The sequence below is a fragment of the Euprymna scolopes genome, chromosome 19 (assembly GCF_053919585.1).
Source record: "Euprymna scolopes isolate OS-2025 chromosome 19, ASM5391958v1, whole genome shotgun sequence".
Lineage (NCBI taxonomy): Eukaryota > Metazoa > Mollusca > Cephalopoda > Sepiida > Sepiolidae > Euprymna > Euprymna scolopes.
The window spans coordinates 114232583-114252767 of NC_136500.1; the positions used below are offsets into that span (position 1 = coordinate 114232583).

General features: G+C 30.3%; 1 protein-coding gene across 8 annotated transcripts in view; it reads left to right on the forward strand.

Moving 5' to 3' along the window:
* Positions 1-20185, forward strand: part of LOC145239883 (syntaxin-binding protein 5-like) — a 678091-nt gene that overhangs the window by 384091 nt on the left and 273815 nt on the right. For all 8 annotated transcript variants that reach the window (XM_080103493.1, XM_080103494.1, XM_080103495.1 and 5 more), the window contains exons 7-8: positions 19214-19297; positions 19936-20059. In XM_080103493.1, the coding sequence (XP_079959619.1) occupies positions 19214-19297; positions 19936-20059 (208 nt within the window). The remainder of the gene's footprint in view (positions 1-19213; positions 19298-19935; positions 20060-20185) is intronic.

Here is a 20185-nt window from a genome sequence, read left to right on the forward strand (position 1 = left end):
GGTACAACGTACCATTTGAAAATTAAAATATTTCAGATTTGCATTAAATTTCATCTGTAGTCATCAGATTCGAATTAAACAAGATTACCTAAATTACAATTTTTTAAGCTCAAGTTTTAAATTTTAGATATTTTTAGAATGAAAATCATGCAATGATTTTGGTCAAAATCGGAATAAGGTTTCTAGACATGGGGTTTAGTAGCATTATGTCTTTTTAATCTTTGTGAAGGGGATGTGATGGTGCTAAACTATTTTGTTGGTGGAATTTTTTTTTACACATGGGGTTTAGTAGCATTATGTCTTTTTAATCTTTGTGAAGGGGATGTGATGGTGCTAAACTATTTTGTTGGTGGAATTTTTTTTTACACATGGGGTTTAGTAGCATTATGTCTTTTTAATCTTTGTGAAGGGGATGTGATGGTGCTAAACTATTTTGTTGGTGGAATTTTTTTTTACACATGGGGTTTAGTAGCATTATGTCTTTTTAATCTTTGTGAAGGGGATGTGATGGTGCTAAACTATTTTGTTGGTGGAATTTTTTTTTACACATGGGGTTTAGTAGCATTATGTCTTTTTAATCTTTGTGAAGGGGATGTGATGGTGCTAAACTATTTTGTTGGTAGAATCTTTTTTTACACATATTGGAATAAGTTTGGTTTTTTTCTTAGTATAAGTTGTAATTGCTATCTGTTTGTTCACAAACTCTCCCTTGAGTTATGCAAATAGATTTTGCAACCATATTTATTCTTAATCTACATTACTTAGGATACTTGAATTACACTGGACAACAATTTTTTTTTACTTTTTGAATGTTGCCTAGATTTCTGCAACTGATTCAGGGTATTTTTGCAATGTTGAATCAGGAAATTACATCTTTCTTTCCATCAGGTTAGGTTTTTGTGCTAGGTTGCTTTGGAAAAAAAAAATTAAATCTTGTGAGAAAATCGATTACATTTTACTGGCATTATCAGTTGATTTTTAGCAAATACATATCATCCTAAATATGTTTTTAAGAGAAAAAATGTTTTGCCAATACTATATATTGATTACATGATCGAATAATTAATTACTGAACTGAATGCTTGGTATTGATAAAGGTAAGTGCACATAAATTGAACATTGCTTCAATATTGTTTAAACTTCAGGACTTGAAGTTCTGTTTGTTCAAACTTCTGGAATGCTCAGGGGGTCGCTCTTTAAATTCCAATAGTAATCAACCATCACAACTACATCTCGGTGACCCTGATACCTGGTCTCCATCTCTTTTATGTCCTGATGGAATTTTTTCCTCTGCTCATCACTCATTGAACTTGGGTTCTCAGAAAACCGGTCCATATGTGAAATTAGGTGGTGCATCTTGACGCTCATGTTGCATCCTGGGTTTGTGAAAGTAATCAGCATGTCGTTAAGTTCTGCATAGTTTCTGGCCTTATTGCTGCCAAGAAAGTTCTTCGCTACCAGAACAAATACTTTCCATGCTTCCAGTTTCACTTCACTTCACTCATTGAGTTTTCGAACTCTGGGTTTCTGATGAGCTGCCAGATCTGAGGACTGTCAAAGATGCCAGCTTTCAACTTCTCCATTGTCAAGCCTGGCAAAGTCTGGCACAAGCAAGTGAAGCAATCACTATTCTTGTCCAGAGCCATTTAAGCCAAGTTTACTGTGCAGCGGTGAGAAGAGTAATTTGTCTCTGCCCACATGACGTTCCTTTCTTTGCAAGGCACCAGTTCCTGCCGCATTGTGTATGTTGAGCACCAATTTTTTTGAAGATTTCTAGATTTTATGGCTTCAAACTGATCCCTTTTCGACATAATCACCCAGAACTATTAGACCTGAATACTTGTCATTAAAATAATTATTATTCAAAACATGGCTTTTTACGACCAACTTCTAAAATGCTCCACACATGCATACATGTGAACAAAAATGTCAAAAATGACATGTGGCTATACTTAAAAAATTTGACCTGATTTAGTAAAGGCAACATGATTTTTGGATTCAGTGCATCAAATTTGTTCTAAAGTCAGCTTAAAAAGCGCAGATAACAAATTTGTTGTTGACCAGTGTTATATTTCATTTTTCAGTGATATGAGTTTTCAACTTTTTTTTTTTTTTAAATCTAGAAAAGGTTAATTTTGCTTAAAACACTAGAACTTCCATGAATGCGATTTCTGCTAAGTTGCTAGGAGTTTAGCTCTTTATTTTTAGTCCTTACTAGACTACCTGTGACCCATTGGGTCAGTATGTTATATTAGCTATGGAATTAATGTAGGAGTGTGACATTTGTGACATAAAGAAAATAGTTGGTTTTTTTTGTGATATAGCAGAAACATTTCTATGAAAGTATATCAAAATGAAAAAAGAATATAGATAGATTTCTAGGAGTCGTTCTATTTATAATTGTTTATTTTTGAAAAAAAAAAAAAAAACTTACAGCCATTGAATTATAAGTGGATTGCCATACGTATAAGTAAATGTGCACTGAATAAATACCATAATAATTAAAGTTAAATTCAAATTTTGATATATCTTTTAATTTAAACACAAAAAAACAATTGGGACGCTGAAAACGTACACAGTAAAACAATGTTTTATTGTCGCGTTGATTATTTATTTGTTTTTTCAGGGTTATTTATTTATGTTAGTAGTGTAGAAGAAAATGTATGAATGTTTTTTAAGAAAGGTGTATTAAAAAATGGAGAATAAATTAAAATAACTTAAACGTAATACGGAAATGAACGATGTAAAAAAAAAAAAAATAAATAAAAAAAGAAGAAAGTTTTAACAATTTTTTATTTGGATAATTTAAACGCAAAAAAAAAATTGGGAAGTTGAAAACGTACACAGTAAAACAATACGTTTTATTGCCGCGTTTATTATTATGGGGTTTATGTTTATGTACGCATGTGCAACCGGAGTCGTAAACCGGATGTTGGGTTACAACACCCCCCGTTACAAGGTCATTTGAGTTTTATGATTAACTGGATTTTATTTCTTTATTTTTCTCTTTCTCACTTTTTCCCATTTTTTTTTCTCTTCCACGTATACTCTCCATCTTGTCTTCCTTTTTTACAACAGTTCTCTTTGAAAATGGTAAGCTTGTCATAAAGACTTAAAATGATTCATGTTATGGGTAGGAGAGTTAGATGACTTCAAAGAATGACTTTGTTTTTTTTATCTCCACATATGTACTTGATGTCTTTCTCTTAGTTTTGATTTTCTTTGTTGAAACTGATTGGAGCTGTTAAGAAAAAAGGTCATTTGTTGTGCTGCCCCCCCCCCACACACACACAGACGAAGGATGAGGGAGGGCTACGTTGGAAAATTCATCTCCATTTCAACTTTTTCATGTTATTATTAGCTACTTGCATCCCTTATTTTGATCTAGACGAGTATATTATTATTGTGGGGTCTGCATTCATATTTCCCAATAATAAATGAGGATCCCTTGCACACTTCTGCTGCAAGCCCTGAACCAATTAAAATATTAAAAAAAAAAAACAACTTTTTAAAATTTCTATAATTCTAAAGTTATAAATAAAAGTAAAACGTATTTTCTTTTCATAAAAACAATGTTTTTTTATGAAAAGGACATGTTTGTCTTTTATTTGCAATTTAAGAATTATAGAATTTTTTTCTTTTAATTTTATTTAAAATAGAGATCTTAATAAGGGGCTCGGGGCTTGGAGCACAAGTTTGCAAGGGTCCTCATTCATTCTTGTGAAATGATCGCTGTGTCTCAAGAGAATGAAACTATAAATTTACCAAAATTTATTTTAATTATGTATGCAACTAATATATGCTGAGTACATTCTTGGCCGACACCCAAAATTGAATGTTATAGTATATACAAAAAAAAGATAAATAAAAATAACAAAATATTATATGAGCTACATATAAAGAGATATAGAATTTCTCATTCAATCTTGATTAATACCTGGTTTCCTGCTAGTATATATATATATATATATATATATATATATATGGCCGTTGAAGTATTCATCAATGTAGGCTTTCTCAAACCTTTCTCTTTGACATGCCAGTTCAAATAAGTTTTTTTTTTTGGGGGGGGGGGGTATATACTTTAAATTGATATAGAATAATTAATAAAACATGTAGATTTATGATGATCAATATCTCTTAGGAATTAATTGTAATACTTTGCAACAAAAAAAATGTCTAGTATGTGATTTGAACCGTGAAAGTTGGCATAAAACTGAGTTGATGGCCAATATTTTATCTACACAACAGACGAAAATAGTTTTTCTTTTTAACTTGCATATAGTATTTATGAGTTTGGCACATGGATCGCTTTGCATAGATATCAAATAGTTTTATTATGCAAAAATAGCATAAAGAAAAGTTCTAAGTAAAATACTTTGAATAATTTGATGAAAAGGTCAACCATTTTGATTTATTTTTATGCTTATTTTTCTTATAGGTACTGAAAAGGTGTTGATTCTTATAAGTATGTTGTTCAGTCGAGAAGAAAGCGTATGTTTAAAATGGCAGAACATCTTTTTTTTCTGTTATTTTTACATACTTTTAATTTTGAATAATGAGTTGACAAAATGATTCAAGAACTTCTGACATCGATAAAAACATTGGATTGAACCTGCTGATTCCAAATCTGCAATTAGTATGACTTTTTAAATCAGCCCTTGAACTGCAATGCCATGACACAACTACATACATATAGACAACATTGCTTTATATATATATATATATATATATATATATATATATATATATATATATGAAGGATTTTAATAGCTCTGGGGGAAATGCCATCATTGAAATTGAGGACTTTTTTTTGATGTTTAATCAATAAGAAATACTACAAAGTCTGAAAATCTAATCTCCAAAACCAGTGTGTAGTTCAAATTATTTGAACTGAATGAAGGGGCAAAAACGTATGAAAAAGGGGGATAAAAAGAATTAAATTAACAAAGATATCTTTCGGACGATTCTTTTCAACTGCTCAAACGGTCACGATTATTTTACGAAAACCAACTCTGTGTAAGCAAAAAGAACACACCCATAATCTAGAACTTATGGGTGTAGTTTGAGAATGCTTCTCCGTCTCTCCAAACTTCATTTATTAATTTCACCCCCTCATTCGTTAATTTTGGTCTTTAGACCTCGATATTATTTTTTTATTTTTTTTTTTTATCTCTTAAACCGCCGATGTTACAGCTGAAAAGAATCGGCCAAAAGATATCTTCGTTAACTTAATTCTTTTTATCCCCCTTTTTTTCCCCCCTTCATTCGGTTCAAATAATTTTGAACTACATACATACTAATATATATATATATATATATATATATATATATTATAATATAAAACTGAACGTCTTCGGTTTTATTTTAAATTATTATGAAAATAATTGTTCTAGTTAAGAAGACTGTTAGGATGAAGACGCTTTTAAAGCATCAGTCTGCATAAAACCTGATGATAGAATAATGGTTAAATTATCTTCAAAACTAATATCTTTTAAAATTAATCTGTAATTTGCTAGCGTAATTTAGTTAGCAATTATGACAAGCATATAAGAGAACAACTTTTTTTTTTAAATTTTAATAAAAGCGTTAGTAAAGTATAGACATAAATCCAAGGAAAATAATTTAATTAAAAATTATAACTAATTTAAGTTATAAATTTTTTTTAATTTTGTGTTTGATTTTGAATGATAGAAGCAGACTAACATAAAAATTAACTAAATTGATTGTGTTGCGATCTTATTTTTAATTTTAAAAATTTTTTATTATTTTCCTTAGTCATAAATTGCCAGGGGACATTAACCAAGTGACAAATGATTTTTGTTTTTATGTTCGCTATTATAAAAAAAAAAGTCAGAAAATCAAACTTTATAAAGATGTACACAAGAAGTAAAATTCTTTTATGTTTAAAATAAATGTTTTTTTTTTTTAAGTTCAGAGCTGATGTTAGCTAGTTATCTTTTCACGGTGATTGAAGTAGATCTTACGTATTATAGAATAAATTACATTACTTCAATCTTACAATTTTTGTGGTTGTCCAGAATTCCCCTTATATTAAAAAATAAAAATAAAGAAAAACCCATATGATGTACATGCGTACTCATGACAGAATATATTGTATTCTAAAAATCAGTCAAATAATTTTATTTTCATAAAATAATTTTTAAGGGATTAATAGAAATTCATAAGCATTAGAAAAAGAATCTTTCAAATTTAAGTGATGGTGGGTTATCTCCCTTTATTACTTTGTTTTTTGAAATACAATATTTTCTTTCCATCATGGGTACATACATCATTCAGATTTTTTTTACATTTTTGTTTCTAATAATCTAGCGAAAATTCTGGACAAATACCCAAATTTTGATGAATTTTACCTCCATAAATTAATAAGGTAATGAAATTCATAGATGTTGCAAAAAGTAAAGGAAAATAATCGTTAACTGTAATTTTAAAATAATTTTTATGTAATCACAATAACAGCAGAATGATTTAAATAATGCTAAAGATTCTTTTTCATATAAATTATCCCCATATTCAAAATACAAAAAAAAAAGTAAATTAAAAAATATACTTACAAAGTAAAACAATAAAACCATATAAAATAGCAATTAACGTATTCTTCAAAGTTGTCTTTATTTTTGCTTTTTACTGTATTTTCTACTCATTTAAAATTTAAGACAAAAAATATTATTTTACTTAGACTGAAAACTAAACAATGTAGATCAACAATGGAGATGTTGTATGTACATTTTTTTTTTCAACTTTTTCACCGTCAAAATCTAATTGAACCTTAAAATTTACAAGTTTTAATGTGAAAAATTGGATTCTGACTCAATGAATACTTAGTTAATACTCTTGATTAGCCCTAAAGTCAGGGTTCTGTGTTTAGAGTGTAAAATCCATCAATTCTACAATTCCAAGCATGTTAGTCTGAGGGGAGTTGTTTACATGTATAGCTTTGTAGAGATATTTCACTCTCAATTTTAAGTAAATACATAAGAAATAAGGTAATACAAAAAGCAGATGTAAACAATAAAAAGATATATATATATATATATATATATATATATATATATATATATATATGGAGGAAGTGAGGAAGCATGGCTGTGGAAATCTTTTTACCCGAATACGATGTCCAGCATGTTAAAAAAATATACCATTTGTTGTAAAAAATCTAATGGATAAACATCTGAAGAAGTTGGTGGGGACAGGATATTTTTACGGAAACATAAATCATAAAATTGCCAACTTATTAATGAAACAGCTGTAATGGAAAAATCCAGGAAATAAACGAAGGTTATAAAAAAGAAAACGTGAGTCATTGAATTTTCAACAAAATTTTGCACTATATATATATATATATATATATATATATATATAATGTCACAAGTAGGAATTTTATACTCGGCAAGCTTACCTAACGAGCAATAAGCAATAGAACCTCTAGAATGTGAGAGAATATTATTTTATTTTATAAGTGAAATTTTTATGATGATTATATATACATTTAAAATCAGCCCAATGAATGGATTGACGACGATACTGACGGGCGAATTAAAGATATATCTGCCTTACTTAAAAAATGCTAGTTTTATTTTTGGTGTCCTTAAACCCCCAACCACTCTTTTTGCTGATGAGGAGACTTTGTTTTATAAAATCAAATGATAAACTTATTGTCCAAGACTTATTGTCTATCTCAATAAAAACATCGTTTCCGAAACGATCGTACAATTTATTGATTTTGTTTGTTTTTCCTTTTGAAACCGATTTTTAATTTTAATTATAAATTATCAATCATTTTACTCAATATTAAAATAGCTCTAGGATATATATGCCTATCGAGCTTATATATCTACATTACAACGAGCACTATTTTCTTTTAGTTGTATTAATGCATTTGCTAATACATTAAAATAAACTATGCTCTTTAGACTGTTGATCTAATCTCCTTAAAATTAATATATATATATATATATATATATATATATCATACAAATATCACTTATGAAGTAGAATAATATTCTGGTGGTAAAATCTGAATGATAATGCGAAATCAACTTTGACTGCAGTGAATGTGATATACATGTGTAGCTGTCTGTAGCAGAATTCAAGTGTACTTATCCATGGCTGGACACTGACTATATATAGTAACATGAATGTCTGAAAAAAGTTTGTTATTCATTGTGAAAAGAATTCTATGTTATGTATGTATGATTAAAGGGAAATTTCTCTTCCTTTTTAACTTAAATATTCTTTGAAGAGAGACACCTTTGTTGTTGAGGAAGTGAATGGAGTTGGTTCTATCAAATGAGGGATTTTGAAATAAGACATATTGAATGTGGGAAAAAACTCTGAACTCTATAAATTCTCCTGTTAACTGGTATGTAGCAAGCAATCTCCAAGACACCTTGAAAAAAAAAAAATAGTCTGGTTATTAATAGATGACTTCATGTTCCAGAATTAGTTTGGTCTCTGGATAAATTAATGTTGTTGTTTTAGTGATTAAATCGAAAATGGCCCGATGAAAAAATGGAAAAAAAAAAAAAAAAAGAAAAAAAGCATGCTCTTGAGTCAGCTCTTTTATGTCAATGACCATGTGACTAAATCAACCAATGTTAACTGCACTGTGGTCATGTGATCTGGAACTCCACACATCCAGGAAAAGTGATCATAACATGACTTAGCATCTAAAAGGAGATCAGTCTGTTGTGCTCGTGGTGTTGTGTAAAGAAGAATGAAGAAAGAGAAAAGAGGAATGCCTTTGATAAATGTTTTATCAACTTAAAATTAATACACGTGCTCTGACTATAATCGAGTTAATATGGTGGAACAGCTACTTTCGGCCAAGGGAGATAACTACAATATTTATTATAGCTAAGGAACCAAAGGTAATTTAAATTATAAAAGTGCTTAAGTTTATAATAACACATCAGTAAACATGCAGCTGAAATGAAACCTCTTTCGATATAAATATTTAACTTTTAAAAGATGTTTTCATAAAACCTATGATGGTTTGTAAGTCTTGAAATTAATCTGCTTCCTATAGTCGACAGCTAACTCCGAGATCAACTTGGTAGGTAATTACCTTTAAATAGTCTTGAAATTGTTTCTTTGAAAGAATGCATGAAATCTTTAAAATGTGGACTTCAATTTCCGTCTTCGTCTTTTAGCTTGGCATTAGCTGAATTCCATTCAGTTTGATTACTTCAATTTATCTACCACCAGTTCATCTCCACTCTAAAAACAAGAACTGGTTTATCCATATGAATAATTCCTTGGAGCGCCATCGAGTACTTATCTTGTTGAACATGTATAAACATTGCATGCTTCCAAATTGCTAAAATCTTAAGTGCTTTCTCTGTCCAACCATACGTCATGCTTTCAATATTCTGAACAGTTAGCACAAATGACAAATTTTTCTTTCATAAATTCTAAGGAATATCTATTTGGAAAGATCTTAGTTGATGTGGGTATGTTTGAGATGGAAAATATTCATGAATCATTTTAAACAAAAAAGGGTAGGCCTTTTTTGTTTATATAACCAGCAAGCCATCTGGCATTGCCCAATCGTAAAATACACATAAATATCATATTTTAATTCATGCATTTCTTATTTATAATTATAGAGCCAATTATCTATTGATTATTATATTTTACCTAATATATATATAGTAATGATTTTTTAAGTTATAAAACTTATACAACTTGGGTACAATTTGCTAGAATCAAAACCAGAACTTTCAGCACTCCAGACTTAGTCATTATTTATCTATCCAATGTTGTTATCGTTTGAGCTACTGATAGATTAATATGAAAGATTAAAAATTAAGCGATTTTGAGCTATAAATGTTTAATTTTACAGGAATATTATTTTATTCGACTTACCCTGCCATGGTCAACTGTTTTGTTTTCAGTTTTGACTCCTTAGCAGCAAATTTTGCCGGTTAAAAACCAAATCGAAAGTGTGGTAAAGGTCCAAATACCCTACATATTAAAATATTCAAATCTAAACTTTGTACACTAAACATTCAGAAAGGAGTTTAGTGGAGAATTTTTGCACAAACACTAACAAAGTCGCTTATATATATATTTTCATCTGCTATAACGTTTTCATCTTAAATTTTACACAATTGTAGAAAACGTAGAAACTATGCGTGAATAGAATTTTGGGTAATAGTGGAATCAAACCAATCATCTAATAAGAAACCATAAAAAATAATAATTAATGAATGCACATTTTTCAAAGGAATATGCAAATTAGTTAGCCTTCATCTAGTAGCTTTGCATATCAATGACTGAAGTATATTAAAAAGTTTGTTTTAACAGTTTTTAAATAAAAAAAGTAGGCTTTTAATATCAATGTCAGTGTGAAAAAAAACCCTCAACTTTATAGGTATTTTGCAGGTCGCTCGGCATTGCCTAGTCATAAAATACACATGATTATATTTTCATTCATACAGAAACTGAGACATGCGCATGCGAGTATTATGTATTTTCAAACAGTTTACTTTTTTGGATAAAAAAAAATGCTTGGGCTGAGATCAAAGGCAAAACCTAAAGACAGCGAGTTAAGTACGATAACCATTAGACCATCGTGACACACTCTTCAAAATCTTCAAAACAGACTTATACTTAACACAAGGAATCTGTAATGTGAACCATTCCCACATGCACAATCATGAAACAGCAAACAAAAAAATCTGACTACTCCCACATACCAATTTTTCAATTTTGACCTCTTAGCAGCGCTTCTTATACGGATGAAAATGTATTAAAGTTTTCCACATATCTGAATATCCTATATACCAAATTTCAAGTCTGTAGATTAAAAATTCATTGAGTATATAGGTTGAGAAGTGTCCTCTCTCTCACACACATATTCTCACTAATTCTCATTAATACTGTCTATTTATTCCACTTTACATTTGTAATCGCTACATCAGCATCCTTATTGAACAAGTATTTCATAGTTTTGTCAGATGTTTGTTTGCTTCTTTTTATTTTTTGTCGTTTTTTATTTATTTATTTATATATATATATATATATATATATATGTCCATGGACAATCTCCGTCAGTTTGTTAAACTTTGATAGAAATATTATTAAATACACTAATCAAATCAACGGATTAAATCAAAGTAGTTTATTAGATATGTTCATCGAGATCTGTAAGAGGCTTTGTCATGTTTAAGTTTGAAATAACGTTTTTATTTTAGATGCACCCTCCCCCCCGTCCAATAAAAAAAAAAATGAACTCTTAATAAGACTACTGTCCCTCAGTCGGTCTATTATACATGTTTGAAAAATATCATTGCTAACCATGCAGATTGGATAGATGCATTTTAAGAAGGATTTGGTCAGATTTTCTTTCTTCCATTTAAAATATTTAAAATACTGTGGCCCTAGAATATGGTTTTTCAGGTTACGATGTGGAATGCGATGTGTTCGACCCCTCGTTACGGTATTTCTCCCCACCTTACGGTGTTATTTATAATGTTATTTGATTATATACATATGTATTCTGTACTGTATTTAGTTACTAATTTTTAATGCTGTATCTCGGGGTTCTACTGTATTGAATATTTTTGCTACTACGCCACAGTAATTCTTTCCCAAAAAGTTTGTAACTGCTCATCTTGTTGCTAAGATCAAACAGTGGTTACGTTCTCAACCATTTCAGACAAATTAATAGCTTTTTAATTTCATCTTTGTTTTGTTTTTTTGGAACGATGTGCTTGTTTGTTTTAATATGTAACTCAAAATTTAATTTTTACATTTTAAGAAGGTATTTTCAATTGTTTAGTGATAAAAGTGCAACTTAAAATGTGAATGTAACAGACTGACATAAATGATATTAGCATGATGGACAGACCGACAGAGCCTCTAAGGAAGATGCATCTAAAAATACTGTTTAGACTGAAGCTTGACAGACCAATGGACTGACTTGCTTACATATATCTAAAATAAGACACTTCTATTCAATCGGCATGCTTACCTATGTAGTGGGGGTCAGAAATTTAAGTGAGATTAAATTTCCTCGCCCCAAAAAAATAATAAAAAAAGAGAATGAAACAAACGATTTAAATGCACCGCATTTATTTTTTAAACAACAACAATAAGGTGATTACTTTATTTTTTAAACAACAACAATAAGGTGATTACTTTATTTTTTAAACAACAACAATAAGGTAATTACTTTATATTTTAAACAACAATAATAAGGTTGTTACTTTATATTTTAAACAACAACAATAAGGTAATTACTTTATTTTTTAAACAACAACAATAAGGTGATTACTTTATATTTTAAACAACAACAATAAGGTAATTACTTTATTTTTTAAACAACAACAATAAGGTGATTACTTTATATTTTAAACAACAACAATAAGGTAATTACTTTATTTTTTAAACAACAACAATAAGGTGATTACTTTATTTTTTAAACAACAACAATAAGGTGATTACTTTATTTTTTAAACAACAATAATAAGGTGATTACTTTATTTTTTAAACAACAACAATAAGGTGATTACTTTATTTTTTAAACAACAACAATAAGGTGATTACTTTATTTTTTAAGCAACAACAATAAGGTAATTACTTTATTTTTTAAACAACAACAATAAGGTGATTACTTTATATTTTAAACAACAACAATAAGGTGATTACTTTATTTTTTAAACAACAACAATAAGGTAATTACTTTATTTTTTAAACAACAACAATAAGGTGATTACTTTATTTTTTAAACAACAACAATAAGGTGATTACTTTATTTTTTAAACAACTACAATAAGGTGATTACTTTATTTTTTAAACAACAACAATAAGGTGATTACTTTATTTTTTAAACAACAACAATAAGGTGATTACTTTATTTTTTAAACAACAACAATAAGGTGATTACTTTATTTTTTAAACAACAACAATAAGGTGATTACTTTATTTTTTAAACAACAACAATAAGGTGATTACTTTATTTTTTAAACAACAACAATAAGGTAATTACTTTATATTTTAAACAACAACAATAAGGTAATTACTTTATATTTTAAACAACAACAATAAGGTAATTACTTTATTTTTTAAACAACAACAATAAGGTAATTACTTTATTTTTTAAACAACAACAATAAGGTGATTACTTTATATTTTAAACAACAACAATAAGGTGATTACTTTATTTTTTAAACAACAACAATAAGGTGATTACTTTATTTTTTAAACAACAACAATAAGGTGATTACTTTATTTTTTAAACAACAACAATAAGGTGATTACTTTATTTTTTAAACAACAACAATAAGGTGATTACTTTATTTTTTAAACAACAACAATAAGGTTATCACACAAAGGTAAATAAATGAACAGCAAAGGTTGTTTTCTTTGTGAAAGATGACGGGGTAATTAAATCTTTCTTTATGTAAAGAAGAAAACTGTTCTTTTTAAGGAAGAATTAATCAATATAAAAATCCTTTGCTTACTTAGCGGAGAGATATAAAAGGGTAAAAAGTCCATTAGGGTAGCAAGTCCGTCTCCATGTGGAGGAATCAATTGTTGGGCGTATGCGTGTTCAACGTCGACCCGTCCACGTTGGACGTTAATGTCTACACCATGCTGCACAAAAGGTCGACTGACTCGTTTGGGCGCAAAATGCTCTTTTTATAGATCCAGACCGGCTCCAGAGAGCATTAGCTTCTGCTGATATTTTGGCGTTTGGAAATTCGTTAAAAAGATTATTTTCTTAATTTTCTCATTGGCTGGTTGTGTCACGTGATGGTGCTTTCAGCTACGTCCGCTAAACATATGTTATTTTTACTTTTGTTGTTTGAGAAAAGTGCCTGGGCGTATTTGAAATTGTGCCGTTGCTGAGAGATTGTTTTTTTTTTTTGGTTTTTTTTCAGAATGCGCAGGGAAAATTGCAATGAATAATGGTTTGCTATTTGCGTGCGCACATGTGTGTGTGCGTGAGTGCATTGAGTGACTGCACACCTACGGAAATTAATTTTTTTTTATACTAATGAGTCTCCACTTGTTAAGGCTAAAAGCCACTTATGGATAAGGGTTAATGGAATGTATAGATTGTCAATTAAATGATAGAGAATATTATGAAAGGATTGAAAATGAATGGAATGAAAAAAATTTAAATTATGATTATTTAGCATTGTTTATAATGTTATTGTATTTATTGATTCATTTAAATTTGACTGTTGTAGCTCGCAGGGAAACAGTCTTCTGATAATGTGTTCTGCAGATGAGCTGTTCTTGAAAGAAAAAAACTCTGTCTATGGAAATTACATTTGATTTAGGCACAAAGAGGAAGAAAAACTTATTTTCATTTGTAGTATAAAGACAAGTTCTTGCTATGAATGTCTTAAAAGGAGGAAGCAGTAATTGAGGCTCGGTTGTGCTGTTTTCAAACTGAAATAATATTGATCAATAGACAGGACTGCATAGATGCATGGGCAGATGTAACAATAAATTTAAATAAAACGAAAACCACCTCAATTTTTTTTTCCTTCAGCTTTTCGTGGTTGCTTTAAAAAAAAAAAAAAAAACATAAGACAATGTGTAAAGCAAAAGTTGAACTTTTTTATAAATCTTCCAATATATTTTATCAGTTATGATTTCCATCAATAGTAAAATCTGAAGCAGAACATATCCATATCAAATACGGATATGTTCTGATCCGGTTTAGTTCTATTTTTTCATGTCTGGAAACTACTCCGCGTTTTTTTTTTTTTTTTACATAGGCGTCACCACTTATCAAGGCTTGAAATTTCTATTGTTTTCCAAAGAGTTTTTCTCAGATAAAACTGATATATTCCGCATTATTATAAGTGTATTTGTTCATATATGAATGTCTGTTTTTTTTTTTTGTTTTTTTTTCTTAATAGATATGTTGAACAGATTTTTCTCCATTTTATTTCTGCACAGAAAGTTTACTTTTATGTTTCCTAAAGATGACAAAAAGATTTTTTTTTTAACAAAGGAGTCACCACTTATCAAAGTCTGGAGGCCACTCGAGGATAAGGGTTAATGGGTATACATTAGTCAGTGGGATTATAGCGCAGTAATCATAAGTAGTGTAAATTTTGTAAATTGGATTACTGGGGGGGGGGGGTTCATCAAGAACTTGTTTACGTCGGACTTGAAGACAATCAAATTGTATTCAGCTGGAAAGCAGGCAAACGGAAGAGAGTTCCAAAGGCATGCATTTATAAGAAAGAAGCTTTGTTCATGGAATCTACGTTTAGGTTTAGGTACAGATAAAGAGTGTTGGAAATTATTGATAGTGGTTTTGGCTAAATGAGTGTTTTTTCATGAAAGTTTGGCGAGGTGAGGACCATAGTTGGAGCTCAGACGAGCACTTGCCATGAAAATAACGATAAAGCAGAGACAGGCTCGCAACGTTTCTTCTGTGGGAAAGAGGTTGCAGGAAAGAGAAAAGGGCATTCCCCACTAAGCTACAAAGTCTATTTTGAACTCTGTCGAGGCAGGGTAAGCTACTTCTAGTAGATCCTGCCCAGATGTGGCAACAGTACTCCATCGTTGGCCGAACCTGGCTTTTATATAGGTAGAGAATTGCATCAGGAGTGAGATATCTGCTGGAGCAGTAGAAGGATCCTACCATTTTTCCAGCAACCTTAGCGCATCGAGCAGATGTAAAAAGACTTGAAACATAAAATCAAATAATTTTAAAAGGCAGAGAAAATGAAATTTCTGAGTTGGTGAATTTAAATAACTATTTACGTTTCCTTTCACACCAACTATTGAAGGACATTTTAGATTTATTATTTGTAGAAAACATCATCACAAAGAAGGCAGCTTCTTTTCAAGAATGTAATAATATTGGTACGAATAGGTTTGATTAAAAGTGATTTTTTGACCTATTCTTTCAACTGTAATTATACATACTAGTGGGACCTGTGGAAATTCTACAGCGATATCTTTCATATGTAACATATTGCAACTGGGCATTCTGTGGACATTCAGCATGAATGGAGACTCCACAATATTTTGTAGCCCTTTTGTTAAAACTGTAAATGTATTTTTCGAAGTAATCTGATTCATGTAGTGTCAATATATCTGGTTATTACGGTTTATCTTCAATATCCTTATAAGAGTCTGTAACATATTTCCATTGTATGGACACCCGGCATAGACGTAAACCCCACGATATCACTATATCATATTTAGACAGAACAGATACCACCTTTGGATCCTAACCAGAAGGTCAAGAAGATATATTCTAGGGTCATGTATGGCTATAAAGCGACATCATCTATCATTTAGTTTCATATATTTATTTTTTACATTGCGTCTCCAGTGATCAGGAGATCTTACTTATTGGAGGGGAGGGTGGAGGGTGATAACATTAAAAACATTAAATTAGCGTATCTATATACTAATTTAATGTTTATGGTATATTGTCACCTTCTATCCTTTTTTTTTTTTAATGAACAGGGTCTCCCGATTTGAATAATTTATAATCTGGAAACCATGACACACGTACGTACATACGTACATCAAATGTACTACGGTATTAATATATAGATTAAGAAATGCAGTAACGCATACAATTTATGTCAGATTTTCTGATTCATACCGACATAATCACCCCCCCCCCAATGCTACATGATCAGGATGTCTGAAGAAACTGGTTTCCTGACCTAAAATGCACCTAATATTGATTTTGTTTTTTTTTTTCCTTTCCTTTTGCAAAACACAGTCATGTTCTGCAAAGTCGAAAAAAATAAAATTTCCTCTACAAAATAACGAAACATCATGAATAAATATTTGAACAAATAAAGAACTGAAAGACTAAAAAAAAAAAATTGCCAAAAATTAATGAATTCAGCATTAAATAACTCGAAAAGGGTTGATATGCCATAAAACAACTAAAGTAAATCATAAAGCCGCCTGCCCAATATCTATAGGGAAAACATTTGATGTTGTGTTCCAAATCTGTGGTCTATTGGCCACTGCTTGTCTGTGCCAAATTTTTGATAAGCCATAAAAAATTTGGTTTCGTTATTTCAATTTTTATGAAGCAATGTAAACCTGAGTGAAAAAGTAAGCTTTGTTATATCTTATAGCTTTATTGTTATATCTTATGAAAAGTCTCAGTTAAATTCCAGCCATCTTCATCAAGACCTTTGTTTTGGTTCTCTATAAAAATGAATACTTATCGCTATGTAAAAGCAATGAAAATTTTTTAATTTCCGGCTTTCAACATTTGTATGAAAATACGTTTTTATCTGTCAATAATTAAGATACCATACTGGTCTTGACTTGAAATGAACGCAGCTCTCTGCTTTGTGTTAAAGGTACTAGATCTTCAAATCTGTAAAGAGATTTTAAACAAACAGGATCAAATATCACATTACTAAAACAAATAACACCTGAATAAATTTGAAGTTTACAATTTCTTTTTTATTTAAATAATTATAACTTTGTCAGCTATTTAATGGGTTATGTTCTATTATGATTCATTCACTGGGAGTTCTCACAGTCTATCACCAGCAGCCCCTCATTGACAATAAAATCTGAATGACAACAAGTCGCCTCAGATTTCCAGTGCTTTCCGCTTCTTTTGATAGCCAACATGGGCGCCTTCACCTTATCTAAACAGCGACTTACCATTGATTTCTCACCAGCATCAGATATTGGTGTTCCTTGAGGTGTGGGTGGTAAAAAGTCTCACCAAGGTCCCAGTCTTTTCCACACTCTTCCAGTGGAGGCCTGGCTGCTGTTCTCGCTCTTCAATCCAACCGTTCTTCATTGAACACCGCCCTGAAGTTAAAATTGAGGCAATAATTATCAGTTCTTCACGAGATACATGGGTATACATTCACTTGGAAGGAACAGTGAAGGGCACCACACCTACTTTTATGGCTTCATTCAAACATTACTGGATTTAATCCTAAACTAATTAACTGATCATTATTAATTTTGGAACATGGTTGTTGAGTGTAAGAGACTATATTTAGTTTTTATCTAAAGGGGTGAAGTTGAAGGCCGTGTGAAAATTCAGATACCCTCAATTTTTATAAATTTATATATTTAAATAAATAAATAAATGACAGTTTTTTTTTTTTTTTTTTTTTTTTTTTTTTTTTGCTAATCTATTCTAAGCATATTCACATCAATAAAAATTTTGCTTGTTTCATTTTATGATATATCAGATTCTGAAATGCTGCAAGTACGCACAAACACAGTTAGGTTTTCTTAATTTGCATATTTATTTTATAAATGGTTTCTAATAAATTAATTTTCTGCATTGTCATAGTTTTTAATACAGCTGAACCCCCGAAATGTGGCATTAACAATTGTTAACAAAATACAGTACAGTATATGATACACATGTATATAATCAAATAACATTATGAATAACACTGTAAAGCAGGGCAAATATCATAACCAGGGGCGGGAAAAACATTGTATTCCACATCATAACCTGAAAAAAAAATGTATCTTATGGCCACCATATCCTGGGGTTCTACTATATTTATATATATACAATATGCAATATTTTCATCGATAATAACACCTGATGTTGATGTGATGCTGAGAACAGACACTGCACTTTGACCTTAGCTAAAATGCAATAAGAGCATCAATCTTTTTATGGTGTGACATTTTTAAATGAATGAAAAAAAGGTTTAATCTATTATTGTATTAACTTTTAATGAGTGTGGGTAGCATGCTGTTGTGTTTGTCGTCATGAGCCTTTCCTCTCAGGAATTACCTCCTCCATTTTTATGGATGTGGGGATAATCCTCCCAGATATTATATCACCTACATGTACTACCAGTTTTGTTGTCATGTCATCATCTTAGACATTCCCTCCTTTAGGAGGAGGGAAGGCGTTCACCATGATACTATCTGCTCGATCATTACCTCCTCATTTAGAGGTCAGTTTGGTATGTTTGTTTATCATATCTTCTCAGACTAGCAAGAAATGCTCCATCTGGTCACATATTTTTGTTTGATATATATACATATATATATATATATATATATATATATATATATATATATATATGTGTGTGTGTATGTGCATTTCTTCTTTCAATTCATATGTAACTTTGTTTTTTCTTTCAATAACACATTGATTTTTATTTTTCATTTTATTACTGTTAAATTATGATTATATTTAAATTATTTTAAATTTAAGATTATTTTTTTTTTAATTCAATTTTAGCTCTTGATTGGTTTTGAATCGGGTGCAGTGGTCTTGTGGGATTTAAAGAGCAAAACAGCCGAATGTCGATTTAGCACACCTGAAGTAAGTATTCCATCAAAATTCTGTTGTCTTTTGAATCTTAATGAGATTTATTAAAGGGGCGCAGTCAAGTTTTTCTTGATTTAGTAGCACAAATGGGCCATAATACTTGATGATTGAATGTAAACTTTAATTCAAACAAAAAATTACTTCCTATTTGAATTTTAAAGGTTACCATGTAAACAGATATCAGCCATTTTTGCATCTATCAATAGTCGATTAAAATGGCTGATTGCCTTGTTTAGATATGATCGTGATCTTTGAAATTTGAAAATAATTTTGAAAACTTTAAGCTGTCAAAAAAAATGTCATTTTTTGTGTTAATTAAAGGCAAGTCAAGTATTATGGTTTGTGTGTGCTTGTAAATTAAAGGCAAGTCAAGTATTATGGTTTGTGTGTGCTTGTAAATTAAAGGCAAGTCAAGTATTATGGTTTGTGTGTGCTTGTAAATTAAAGGCAAGTCAAGTATTATGGTTTGTGTGTGCTTGTAAATTAAAGGCAAGTCAAGTATTATGGTTTGTGTGTGCTTGTAAATTAAAGGCAAGCATTAATCTTTAACTGCACCACTATTTTATCAATATCTGCTTGGATTTTCTACTACTACTAACCATTTTACTTAATCTTTTCATTTTTACTTCCAGGCATTGCGGTCTTTATCTTGGTGGTCTGACGGCAAACAGTTCATGGGCAGCCATTCTGATGGTAGCCTAACAACATGGAACCTAAAGACACCGTTGAAGGCCGCGAACGTTCAGATGCCTCATGGTATGTGAAGACACTTTTATAATTTTTTTTTTTTTTTTTTTTTTTTTTATTACATTTTCACCCCAAACAAGGCAAATTGCCACTTTGGTGTAGGGGGCTACTATCAGGGGCAACAACTACTGGGGT